The sequence below is a fragment of the Aphelocoma coerulescens genome, unplaced genomic scaffold (assembly GCF_041296385.1).
Source record: "Aphelocoma coerulescens isolate FSJ_1873_10779 unplaced genomic scaffold, UR_Acoe_1.0 HiC_scaffold_325, whole genome shotgun sequence".
NCBI lineage: Eukaryota > Metazoa > Chordata > Aves > Passeriformes > Corvidae > Aphelocoma > Aphelocoma coerulescens.
In genome coordinates, this window is record NW_027183669.1 from 1 (window position 1) to 12507 (window position 12507).

The window sequence follows — 12507 nt, forward strand, 5'->3', positions numbered from 1 at the left end:
GGTTTCTGTGGGGTTTTGGGGTGGTTTTGTGGGATTTTGGGGTGGTTTTGTGGGGTTTGAGAGGGTTTCTGTGGGATTTTGGGGTGGATTTGTGGGATTTGGGGTAGATTTATGGGATTTGAGAGGGGTTTGGTGGGATTTTGGGGTGGATTTGTGGGATTTGAGGGGGTTTGGTGGGATTTGGGGTGGTTTCTGTGGGATTTGAGGGGGATTTTGGGGTGGTTTTCTGGGATTTTGGGGTGGTTTTTTTGGGATTTGGGGTGGTTTTGTGGGGTTTTGGGGTGGTTTTGTGGGGTTTTGGGGTGGTTTTGTGGGATTTGGGGTGGTTTTGTGGGATTTGAGGGGGATTTTTGTGGGATTTTGGGAGCTTTTGTGGGATTTTAGGGTGGATTTGTGGGATTTTGGGGTGGATTTGTGGGATTTGGAACAGAGATTTGTGGAATTCGAGGGAATTTTGTGGGATTTGGAGGGGTTTTTTGGTGGGATTTGGGATGGATTTGTGGGATTTGGGGTGGATTTGGGGGATTTGGGGGGTCCTGACCCCCTGTTTTGACCCCCCCAGACCACCCTGGGCCCCCTTTTCCGGAATTCCCGGATGGTTCAGTTCCATTTCACCAACAAGGATCTGGAGTCGCTCAAGGGGCTCTACAGGATCATGGGCAACGGCTTCGTAAGGACCCCAAAATCATCTTGGGGACCCCAAAATCATCCCCAGGGACCCCAAATCGTCCTCAGAGACCCCAAAATCATCCCCAGGGACCCCAAAATCATCCTCAGAGACCCCAAATCATCCTCAGGAACCCCAAAATCATCCCCAGAGACCCCAAAATCATCCCCAGGGACCCTAAATCATCCTCAGAGACCCCAAAATTGTACCCAGGGACCCCAAAATCATCCTCAGAGACCCCAAAATCATCCCCAGAGACCCCAAAATCATCCCCAGGGACCCCAAAATTGTACCCAGGGACCCCAAAATCATCCTCAGAGACCCCAAAATCATCCCCAGAGACCCCAAAATCATCCCCAGGGACCCCAAAATTGTACCCAGGGACCCCAAAATCATTGTCAGAGACCCCAGAATCATCCTCAGGGATCCCAAAAACACCCCTGGGACCCCAAAAACACCCTCAGAGACCCCCAAAATTGCACCCAGGGACCCCAAACCCATCCAGGACCCCCCAAAATCCCCCCCAGACCCCCCCCAAATTCAGCCAGGACCCTCCAGACCCACCCAGGACCCCCCAAAGCCCCCCCCAGACCCCCCAAACACATCCAGGACCCCCCAAAATCCCCTCAAACCCATCCAGGACCCCCCAAAATCCCCCCCAGACCCCCCCAAACCCATCCAGGATGCCCCGAAATCCCCCCCAGACTCCCCCAAACCCATCCAGGACCCCCCAAAATCCCCTGAAACCCATCTAAGACCCCCTAAAAGCCCCCCATACCCATCCAGGACCCCCAAAATCCCCCGCAGAGCCCCCCAAACCCCATCCAGGACCCCCCAAACCCATCCAGGACCCCCCAAAATCCCCTCCAGACCCCCCAAAACCCATGCAGGACCCCCTAAAATCCCCCCAAACCCATTCAGGACCCCCAAAATCCCCCCCAGGCCCCCCCAAACCCATCCACAACCCCCCAAACCCATGCAGGACCCCCTAAAATCCCCCCAAACCCATTCAGGACCCCCCAAAATCCCCCCCAGGCCCCCCCAAACCCATGCAGGACCCCCTAAAATCCCCCCAAACCCATTCAGGACCCCCCAAAATCCCCTCCAGACCCCCCAAAACCCATGCAGGACCCCCTAAAATCCCCCCAAACCCATTCAGGACCCCCAAAATCCCCCCCAGGCCCCCCCAAACCCATCCACAACCCCCCAAACCCATGCAGGACCCCCTAAAATCCCCCCAAACCCATTCAGGACCCCCCAAAATCCCCCCCAGGCCCCCCCAAACCCATTCAGGACCCCCCAAAATCCCCCCCAGGCCCCCCCAAACCCACCCAGGACCCCCCCAAAATCCCCCCCCGGCCCTCCCAAACCCATCCAGGACCCCCCAAACCCACCCAGGACCCCCCCAAAATCCCCCCCCAGACCCCCCCAAACCCCATCCAGGACCCCCCAAAAACCCGACGCCGTGGCCGTGTCCTTCCCAGGCGGGCTGCGTGCACTTCCCGCACACGGCCCCGTGCGAGGTGCGGGTGCTGATGCTGCTCTACTCGTCCAAGAAGAAAATCTTCATGGGGCTGATCCCCAACGACCAGAGCGGCTTCGTCAACGGCATCCGCCAGGTCATCACCAACCACAAGCAGGTGCAGCAGCACAAGATGGACCAGCAGCGAGGGGTGAGACCCCAAAAACACCCCAAAAACACCCCAAAAACACCCCAAAATCCTACAGACCCCGTAAATCCCCTACAGACCCCATAGAGTCCCTACAGACCCCATAGAAACCCTCCAGGTCATCACCAACCACAAGCAGGTGCAGCAGCACAAGATGGACCAGCAGCGAGGGGTGAGACCCCAAAAACACCCCAAAAACATCCCAAAATCCTGCAAACCCCATAAATCCCCTACAGACCCCATAAATCCCCTATAGACCCCATAGAGTCCCTACAGACCCCATAGAAATCCTCCAGGTCATCGCCAACTGCACACAGGTGCAGCAGCACAAGATGGACGAGCAGCGAGGGGTGAGACCCCAAAAACACCTCAGAATACCCTGAAAACATCCCAAAAACACTCCAGAAACATCCCAAAATCCTACAGACCCCGTAAATCCCCTACAGACCCCACAGAGTCCCTACAGACCCCATAGAAACCCTCCAGGTCATCACCAACTGCACACAGGTGCAGCAGCACAAGGTGGACCAGCAGTGAGGGGTGAGACCCCAAAAACACCCCAAAAACACCCCAAAAACACCCCAAAATCCTACAGACCCAGTAAATCCCCTATAGACCCCATAGAGTCCCTACAGACCCCATAGAAACTCTCCAGGTCATCACCAACCACAAGCAGGTGCAGCAGCACAAGATGGACCAGCAGCGAGGGGTGAGACCCCCAAAAATATCCCAAAAACACCCCAAAATCTTGCAAACCCCATAAATCCCCTACAGACCCCATAAATCCCCTATAGACCCCATAGAGTCCCTACAGACCCCATAGAAACCCTCCAGGTCATCACCAACCACAAGCAGGTGCAGCAGCCCAAGATGGACCAGCAGCGAGGGGTGAGACCCCAAAAACACCCCAAAAACACCTCAAAAACACCCCCAAAACACCTCAGAATACCCCGAAAATATCCCAAAAACACCCCAAAAACACCCCAAAATCCTGCAAACCCTATAAATCCCCTACAGACCCCATAGAGTCCCTACAGACCCCATAGAAACCCTCCAGGTCATTGCCAACTGCACACAGGTGCAGCAGCACAAGATGGACCAGCAGCGAGGGGTGAGACCCCAAAAACACCCCAAAAACACCCCAAAAACACCCCAAAATCCTACAGACCCCGTAAATCCCCTATAGACCCCATAGAGTCCCTACAGACCCCATAGAAACCCTCCAGGTCATCACCAACTGCACACAGGTGCAGCAGCACAAGGTGGACCAGCAGCGAGGGGTGAGACCCCAAAAACACCCCAAAAACACCCCAAAAACACCCCAAAATCCTACAGACCCAGTAAATCCCCTATAGACCCCATAGAGTCCCTACAGACCCCATAGAAACTCTCCAGGTCATCACCAACTGCACACAGGTGCAGCAGCACAAGATGGACCAGCAGCGAGGGGTGAGACCCCAAAAACACCCCAAAAGCACCCCAAAATCCTGCAAACCCCATAAATCCCCTACAGACCCCATAGAGTCCCTACAGACCCCATAGAAACTCTCCAGGTCATCACCAACCACAAGCAGGTGCAGCAGCACAAGGTGGACCAGCAGCGAGGGGTGAGACCCCAAAAACATCCCAGAAACACCCCAAAATCCTGCAAACCCCATAAATCCCCTACAGACCCCATAGAGTCCCTACAGACCCCATAGAAACCCTCCAGGTCATCACCAACCACAAGCAGGTGCAGCAGCACAAGATGGACCAGCAGCGAGGGGTGAGACCCCAAAAACACCCCAAAAACACCCCAAAAACACCCCAAAATCCTACAGACCCCATAAATCCCCTATAGACCCCATAGAGTCCCTACAGACCCCATAGAAACTCTCCAGGTCATCACCAACTGCACACAGGTGCAGCAGCACAAGGTGGACCAGCAGCGAGGGGTGAGACCCCAAAAACATCCCAAAAAACACCCAAAATCCTAGAGACCCCATAAATCCCCTACAGACCCCACAGAGTCCCTACAGACCCCATAGAAACCCTCCAGGTCATCACCAACCACAAGCAGGTGCAGCAGCACAAGGTGGACCAGCAGCGAGGGGTGAGACCCCAAAAACACCCCAAAACCACCTCAAAAACATCCCAAAATCCTACAGATCCCATAAATCCCTTATGGACTCCACAGAGTCCCTACAGAATCCATACATCCCTTCCAGATCCCTTTCTGGGGGATCTTAGGGTGTCTTTTTTGCCCCCCAAAACACCCCTAACCTTTTTTGGGGTATCTTTGGTGCCCCCCAGCCCATTTCTGGGGGGGGGTTTTGGGGTCTCTGCTGCCCCCCCAGCTCCCCAATTTCTCTCTCTCCACAGTTGGGGGGCTCAGCCCCCGTCCCCGGGGCCCCCCCATTCCTGCCCAAGCAGCCGGGGACCCTCCCCGTGACCTCGGGGGTGCAGCCACAGGTAAGGGGGAATTTGGGGTGGTTTTGTGGGAAAAACCCCTGGACGGGGTTTTCACAGCTCTCACCTTTTTGTCTTCGCGTGTTTCCTCTCTTCTTTCTTCTCGTTTCCCGCTCTTTTCTCCCCTCGTGTTTCCCTCCCTTTCCCCTCACGTTTCCCTCCCATTTTCCCCCTCACCTTTCCCGCCCTTTTCTCCCCTCACGTTTCCCCCTCTTTTCTCCCCTCACCTTTCTCCCTCTTTTCTCCCTCACCTTTCCCCCTCTTTTCTCCCTTTTCTCCCCTCACCTTTCCCTCCCTTTTTTCTCCCCTCACGTTTCCCTCCCTTTTCCCCTCACGTTTCCCGCTCTTTCTCCCCTCACGTTTCCCTCCCTTTTTTTCTCCCCTCACGTTTGCCGCTCTTTTCTCCCCTCACATTTCCCTCTCCTTTCTCCCCTCATGTTTTCCACTTTATTTTCCTTCACCTTTCCCTCCCTTTTCCCCCTCACCTTTCCCGCCCTTTTCCCCTCACCTTTCCCTCCCTTTTCTCCCCTCACCTTTCCCTCCCTTTTCCCCTCACCTTTCCCTCCCTTTTCCCCCCTCACTTTTCCCTCCTTCTTCTCCCCTCACCTTTCCCGCTCTTTTCCCCCTCACCTTTCCCTCCCTTTTCCCCCCTCACGTTTCGATTTGAGGTGGTTTTTGTGGGATTTGGGGCGGATTTGGGGGTTTTGGGGGGTCCCTAAAGCCCCCCAGACCTCACATCGTGCTTCCCCTGCCAAAGGTGAGCCCAAGCCTGGCTCAGGTCGGCATCATGGAGGAGCAGCAGCGACAGCAGAGCCTGGTCTGGGGGGGCCTGGGGGGTCTGGGAGGGGTTTTGGGGGGTCTGGGGGGAATTTTGGGGGGTCCTGGATGGATTTGGAGGGGACTGGGGGGCATTTTGGGGGGTCCTGGATGGGTTTGGGGGGGTCTGGGGGGGATTTTGGGGGTCCTGGATGGGTTTGGAGGGGTCTGGGGGGAATTTTGGGGGGTCCTGGATGGGTTTGGGGGAGTCTGGGGGGCATTTTGGGGGGTCCTGGATGGGTTTGGGGGGGTCTGGGGGGGATTTTGGGGGGTCCTGGATGGATTTGGAGGGGACTGGGGGGCATTTTGGGGGGTCCTGGATGGGTTTGGGGGGGTCTGGGGGGGATTTTGGGGGGTCCTGGATGGGTTTGGGGGGGTCTGGGGGGAATTTTGGGGGGTCCTGGATGGGTTTGGGGGGGTCTGGGGGGGATTTTGAGGGGTCCTGGATGGGTTTGGGGGGACATGGGGGGGGTCCTGGAGGCTTTGGGGGTCTGGGGGGTCCTGGGTGGGTTCCGGAGGGGGTCCCTTGGTGGCTCTGGGGGGTGTTGGGGGGACCCTGGATGATTTTTGGGGGTGTTTTAGGGGGTCTCGGATGGGTCTGGATGGTCTTGAGGGGACCCTGGCTGGATTTGGGGGGGAGTGGGGGTCACAGAACATTTTGGGGGGAAGGCTCCCTTTGCTCTGTGGGATTTTGGGGGGGTCCCCAACACCCCCTTTTCCTGCACACCCCCTCTCTCTCCCCCCCCCCAGTTACAGCTCCGGGCGCAGCAGCAGCAGCCGCAGCCCCCCCCGGCCCCCTCGGCCGCCCCCGCGCCCCCCCCCGGCCCCCCAAAACCCGGGACCCCCCCAGGCTGGGCCCCCCCAACCCACCCAAGCTGGGGGGGGGGCTCTGCTGCGCCCCCAAAACCCCGGGGCCAACCCCCAACTGCGGAGCCTCCTGCTCAGCCAGCAGCCGGTGAGCGACCCCAAAAACCCCCCCGAAAAAACGGGGAGCCCCCAAAGTAGAGACTCCCCAAAAAAACGGGGAGCCCTCCCAAAATAGAGACTCCCCAAAAAACGGGGAGCCCCCAAAATAGAGACTCCCCAAAAAAACGGGGAGCCCTCCCAAAATAGAGACTCCCAAAAAACGGGGAGCCCTCCCAAAATAGAGACTCCCCAAAAAAAACGGGGAGCCCCCAAAATAGAGACTCCCCAAAAAAACGGGGAGCCCTCCCCCCAAAAAAAAAGGGACTCCCCCAAAACAGGGAGCCCCCCCAAAACTCAGGATCGGGGCTTCCCCTCAGGTTAATTTTTTGGGGGGGGGGGGGGGGTTGGAGAACTCTGAGGGGCCCCAAAAATGGGGGGAGGGGTGGAATTTCTGGGGGGTTCTTGGGGGAATTTTTGGAGGGGGGAGGGCTCTTAAAATTTTCGGGGGGACTTTCCAGGGGGTTCTTGGGGGGATTTGGGAGGGGAATTTTTTGGGGGGAGGGGGGTTCTTGGGAAGGTTTGGGGGGGGTGGATCTAAAAATGGGGAGGGGGAGAGGAAGGAACTGAGGATTTTTGGGGCTGGGGGGTGGGGGGGGTTCCTGGTAAGGGAGGGGTCGTTTTTGGGGTGCCCCCCTGACTCTCTGGTGTCCCCCAGCCCCAAGGGGGGGTCCCGCCCCCGGCGCAGCCCCTGCACCACCTGCAGCCCCCCCCGGGGCCCCCCCCGGCGCAGCCCCTGCTGCCCCCTCCCCACCAGGCCTTGGGGGCGGGGGGGGGGGCAGCTGCCCCTCCTGCACCCCCCCCCGGGGCAGCCCTGGCCGGGGCAGCTGGGGGGGCCCCGCGCCCCGATCCCAGGTGAGTGACCCCAAAAACCCCCCCCAGAACCCCCAAATCCTTCTGGGAACCCCAAATCCTCCTGGGAACCCCCAAATCCTTCTGGGAACCCCAAAATCCTCCTGGGAACCCCCAAAACACACCTGGGACCCCCCCAAAACACACCCAGGAACCCCAAAATAAATCCCCCTAGAATCCCCAAATCCTTCTGGGAACCCCAAATCCTCCTGGGAACCCCAAAAAACCCCCCCCAGAACCCCCAAATCCTTCTGGGAACCCCAAAATCCTCCTGGGACCCCCCCCCAAACACATTTGGTAACCCCAAAATAAATCCCCCCAGAACCCCCAAATCCTTCTGGGACCCCCAAAACCACCCCAGGGACCCCCCAAAACCCTCCTGGCACCCCCCCAAAACACACCCGGGAACCCCAAAATAAACCCCTCCAGAACCCCCAAATCCTTCTGGGAACCCCAAAACCACCCCAGGGACCATCCAAACTGCCCCTGGGACCCCCAAAACCACCCCCAGGTACCCCTGGAATGTCCCTGGGATCCCCCAATTTACCCTGGGAACCCCAAAACCACACCAGGACCCCCCAAACCACCCCCAGGTACCCCCAAATTGCTCCTGGTACCCTCCAAAATGCCCCTGAGACCCCCAAAATGCCCCTGAGACCCCCCAACCACCTTTGGGATCCCCAAACCTCTCTTGGGATCCCCAAAATGACCCCCTGGTACCCCCCAAATGTCCCTGGGATCCCCCAATTTACCCTGGGAACCCCAAAACCACATCAGGACCCCCCAAACCACCCCTGGGATCCCCCAAACCACCCCCAAGTACCCTCAAAATATCTCTGGGACCCCCCCCAATTTACCTTGGGAACCCCAAAACCATCCCCAGGTACCCCCAAATTGCTCCTGGCACCCCCCCAAAATACTCCTGAGACCCCCAAAATACCCTTGAGACCCCCAAAATACCCCTGAGACCCCCCAAACCCACCTTTGGAATCCCCAAAACCACCCCCAGGTACCCCCAAAATATCCCTGGACCCCCCCCCAGTTTACCTTGGGAATCCCCAAAACCACCCCCAGGTACCCCCAAATTACTCCTGGCACCCCCCCAAAATACCCCTGAGACCCCCAAAATGCCCCTGAGACCCCCCTCAAACCCACCTTTGGGACCCCAGGGTCAGTTTTGGGGTCCCCCCTGACCCCGCTGTGCCCCCCCAGGGCAGATGCTGCTGCCCCCCGGCCCGCGGGGCCCCGTCCCCCCGGGGGGGCTCCAGCCCGTGCAGACCCCCAGCGTGATGGAGGAGGACATCCTGATGGACCTCATCTAGGGGGGACACGGGGGGGGGAACCCCCAAAATTTGGGGGGGTGAGACCCCCAAAATACCCCCAGAGACCCCAAAATATCCCTCAAAAAAAAAAAACCCAAATCCCCCCAAAAGGACCCGACCCCCCCCCCCCCCCCCCCCCAAATCAGGGATCCCCAGAGCGAGACATGGATGGACCCCACTGGGGGGGAGTCCCCAAAATTTGGGGAGATCCCCCCCCGGGACCCCCAAACCACCCCCTGGGCCCCCCCCCCTCCCATTTTCCCCTTTTTTTTTTTCCTTGCTTTGCTGAATTAAAGAAGAATTTTTGCACTTGATCCGGTGAAAAACTGGGAATTTTGGGATCCGGGAAGGTCTGGGAGGAGGGGGAAATTTGGGATGGGGAGGGAGGGGGTTATCCCAGGATCCAGGAAAGAATCTGGGATCGGGGGGTGGAATCTGGGATCGGGGGGTGGAATTTGGGATCGGAGGGTGGAATTTGGGATCGGGGGGTGGAATTTGGGATCGGGGTGGGGGGGGGGGGGGGGTGGGGATGGTTTTCCTGGGTTCTGGGATCTTCTCAGATCCAGAACCTTCTCCTGAGCTCCGGCATCTCCTCCCGGTGCTCCCAGGGACACCCAGGAACTCCTTGGATTCCACAGAAACCCCCCCAAAATTCCCGGTTTCACCCAGAAACCGACCTCCAGAATTCCCGACCGCTTCCCTTCCCTTTGACTCCACGAATTTTTGGGATGGAACCGCTGGAGAACAGACCCAAACCCCAGCCGGGTTCGGAGGGACACACCTGGCGCAGGTGCCCGGGCAGGCAACGCCCGGCGGCACCCGGGGTCATCCCGGGATGAGCCGAATCCGGGCGGGTCTTGGGTCTGTTCTCGAGTGGTTCCATCCCAAAAATTCGTGGAGTCAAAGGGAAGGGAAGCGGTCGGGAATTCTGGGGCAGTTTTGTCTGAAAATCGAACGGGAAGGAAGGGGTGGAGCCTGGGGAGTCTCCGGTGAAAGCGAAAGCTCTCGTTCCCAGAAACCAGGGGCTGCTGGAGCCCAGGGAGGAGGGGAAGGGGCCCGGCTGAGCCCAGAGCACCGGGAGGAGACCCCGGAGTGGGGGGAGAAGGGGCTGGAGCCGGGGAGAGCCCGGAGCTGAGGAGGAGATTCCGGAGCTGAGGAGGAGATTCCGGAGCTGAGGAGGAGATTCCAGAGCTGAGGAGGAGATCCCGGAGCTGAGGAGGAGATTCCAGAGCTGAGGAGGAGATCCCGGAGCTGAGGAGGAGATCCCGGAGCTGAGGAGGAGATTCTGGAGCTGAGATTCCGGAGCTGAGATTCCGGAGCTGAGGAGGAGATTCCGGAGCTGAGGAGGAGATTCTGGAGCTGAGGAGGAGATTCCGGAGCTGAGATTCCGGAGCTGAGGAAGAGATTCCGGAGCTGAGGAGATCCCAAAGCTGAGGAGATCCCGGAGCTGAGGAAGAGATTCTGGAGCTGAGGAAGAGATTCCGGAGCTGAGATTCTGGAGCTGAGATTCTGGAGCTGAGATCCCGGAGCTGAGGAAGAGATTCTGGAGCTGAGGAAGAGATTCCGGAGCTGAGGAAGAGATTCCGGAGCTGAGATTCTGGAGCTGAGATCCCGGAGCTGAGGAGGAGATCCCGGAGCTGAGGAAGAGATTCTGGAGCTGAGGAGCTTCCGGAGCTGAGGAGGAGATTCCAGAGCTGAGGAAGAGATTCCAGAGCTGAGATCCCAGAGCTGAGGAGAGCCCAGAGCTGAGGAGGAGATTCTGGATCTGAGGAGATCCCAGAGCTGAGGAGATCCCAGAGCTGAGGAGAGCCCAGAGCTAAGGAGGAGATCCCAGAGCTGAGGAGGAGATCCCAGAGCTGAGGAGGAGATCCCAGAGCTGATGAGGAGATTCCAGAGCTGAGGAGGAGATCCCAAAGCTGAGGAGAGCCCAGAGCTGAGGAGATCCCAGAGCTGAGGAGAGCCCAGAGCTGAGGAGGAGATTCTGGAGCTGAGGAGGAGATCCCAGAGCTGAGGAGGAGATCCTAGAGCTGAGGAGGAGATCCCGGAGCTGAGGAGATCCTGGAGCTGAGGAGATCCTGGAGCTGAGGAGATTCTGGAGCTGAGGAGATCCCAGAGCTGAGGAGGAGATCCCAGAGCTGAGGAGATCCCGAGCCAGGATGGGGTTGAACGTCAGCCGCTTTGTGGAGATCCAGATCTCCAACAAGACCCGAAACTTCACCCTGAGGAACGCCGGGTGAGTCCAGGGGGCCATCGGGGAGGACCCTCGGGGGTGCGGGGGGGGCAGCTCCGGGTGGGATCTTGGTGCCGGGCTGGGATCCTCTCCAGGGCTCGGGGCCATCTCCCGGCTCCCAGCACCTCCCAGTGCCGCTGGGACGATTTCCCCGCGCTCCCGCCGCCCCTCCGTTGATCCCCCCCTTCCAATTCCTCTCTCCAGGACCTACTTCTTCAGCGGCCACGCCCTCAACCCCCCGCAGGACGTGGCCCCCGGCTCCTCCAGAAGCTGCAAGTTCACCAACAACTCCTTGTTCTGGGGCGCCAACGGGGTCCTGGCCTTCGAGGCCGAGTCCTTCACCTTGGCCATCTACTTCTCCAACCCCATCGACTACAACAGGTTTTCCGTGGAGATGGGCCTGGAGCTGTCCTGGGACAAGGTTCACACGAGCAACCTGCAGGCGGTCTACGACCGCCTGGTCAAGATCTCCCACCATCCTCCCGGGAGGAACGCCATGTTCCCCTTCGCCATCCTCAAGGAGAACCAGGAGGAAGCGCGGCTCAGCGCCGGCCCCGTCGAGGTGACGGCCACCGTGTCCAGGGGCCGGAGCGCGGTCATCAGGGTGACGGTGCGGGAACACGGGGAGGCGGAGGAGGAAGCCAGGGCAGAGACGGCCAGCCCGGGGAAACACGTCCAGGAGAAGTGAGAGCACCTGCGGGACCTCCAGGGGAACCTCGTGGGCAGCCCTGGAACCGCACGGGAGCCCTGAGAACCCCACAGAGACCCCCGGAACCCCGCAGAGACCCCCGGAACCCCCCAGAACCCCGCAGAGACCCCTGGAACCCCACAGAGACCCCCGGAACCCCCCAGAACCCCACAGAGACGGCCCTGGAACCCCACAGAGACCCCCGGAACCCCCCAGAGCCCCGCAGAGACGGCCCTGGAACCCCGCAGAGACCCCCGGAACCCCCCAGAACCCCGCAGAGACTCCCGGAACCCCACAGAGACCCCCGGAACCCCACAGAGACGGTCCTGGAACCCCGCAGAGACCCCCGGAACCCCGCAGAACCCCACAGAGACCCCCGGAACCCCGCAGAGACCCCCGGAACCCCCCAGAACCCCGCAGAGACCCCCGGAACCCCGCAGAGACCCCCGGAACCCCCCAGAACCCCGCAGAGACTCCCGGAACCCCGCAGAGACCCCCGGAACCCCCCAGAACCCCACAGAGACCCCCGGAACCCCACAGAGACCCCCGGAACCCCACAGAGACGGTCCTGGAACCCCGCAGAGACCCCCGGAACCCCCAGAACCCCACAGAGACCCCTGGAACCCCGCAGAGACCCCCGGAACCCCCCAGAACCCCGCAGAGACCCCCGGAACCCCGCAGAGACCCCCGGAACCCCGCAGAGACCCCTGGAATCCCTCAAACACCCCTGGAACCCCGCAGAGACCCCCAGAACCCCATAGAGACCCCCAGAATCCCACAGACACCTCCAGAACTCCACAGACATCCCCAGAACCCCGCAGAGACCCCCGGAACCCCGCAGAGACCCCCGG

General features: G+C 59.7%; 2 protein-coding genes across 2 annotated transcripts; both read left to right on the plus strand.

Moving 5' to 3' along the window:
* Positions 1-562: 562 nt before the first annotated feature.
* On the plus strand, positions 563-2439 carry LOC138101529 (mediator of RNA polymerase II transcription subunit 25-like; the record flags this gene model as incomplete). Its single annotated transcript, XM_068999303.1, has 2 exons — positions 563-670; positions 2152-2439. Coding segments are annotated over 2 exons (381 nt in total), but the record flags the coding sequence as incomplete, so codon positions are not given.
* Positions 2440-2669: 230 nt separating this feature from the next.
* On the plus strand, positions 2670-8846 carry LOC138101530 (mediator of RNA polymerase II transcription subunit 25-like). Its single transcript, XM_068999305.1, has 9 exons — positions 2670-2687; positions 2824-2870; positions 4336-4429; positions 4699-4788; positions 5543-5602; positions 6352-6413; positions 6452-6556; positions 7223-7419; positions 8629-8846. Exons 1-9 carry the CDS (start codon positions 2670-2672, stop codon positions 8736-8738), a joined length of 783 nt encoding a protein of 260 aa, XP_068855406.1. The 3' UTR covers positions 8739-8846.
* Positions 8847-12507: the final 3661 nt, after the last annotated feature.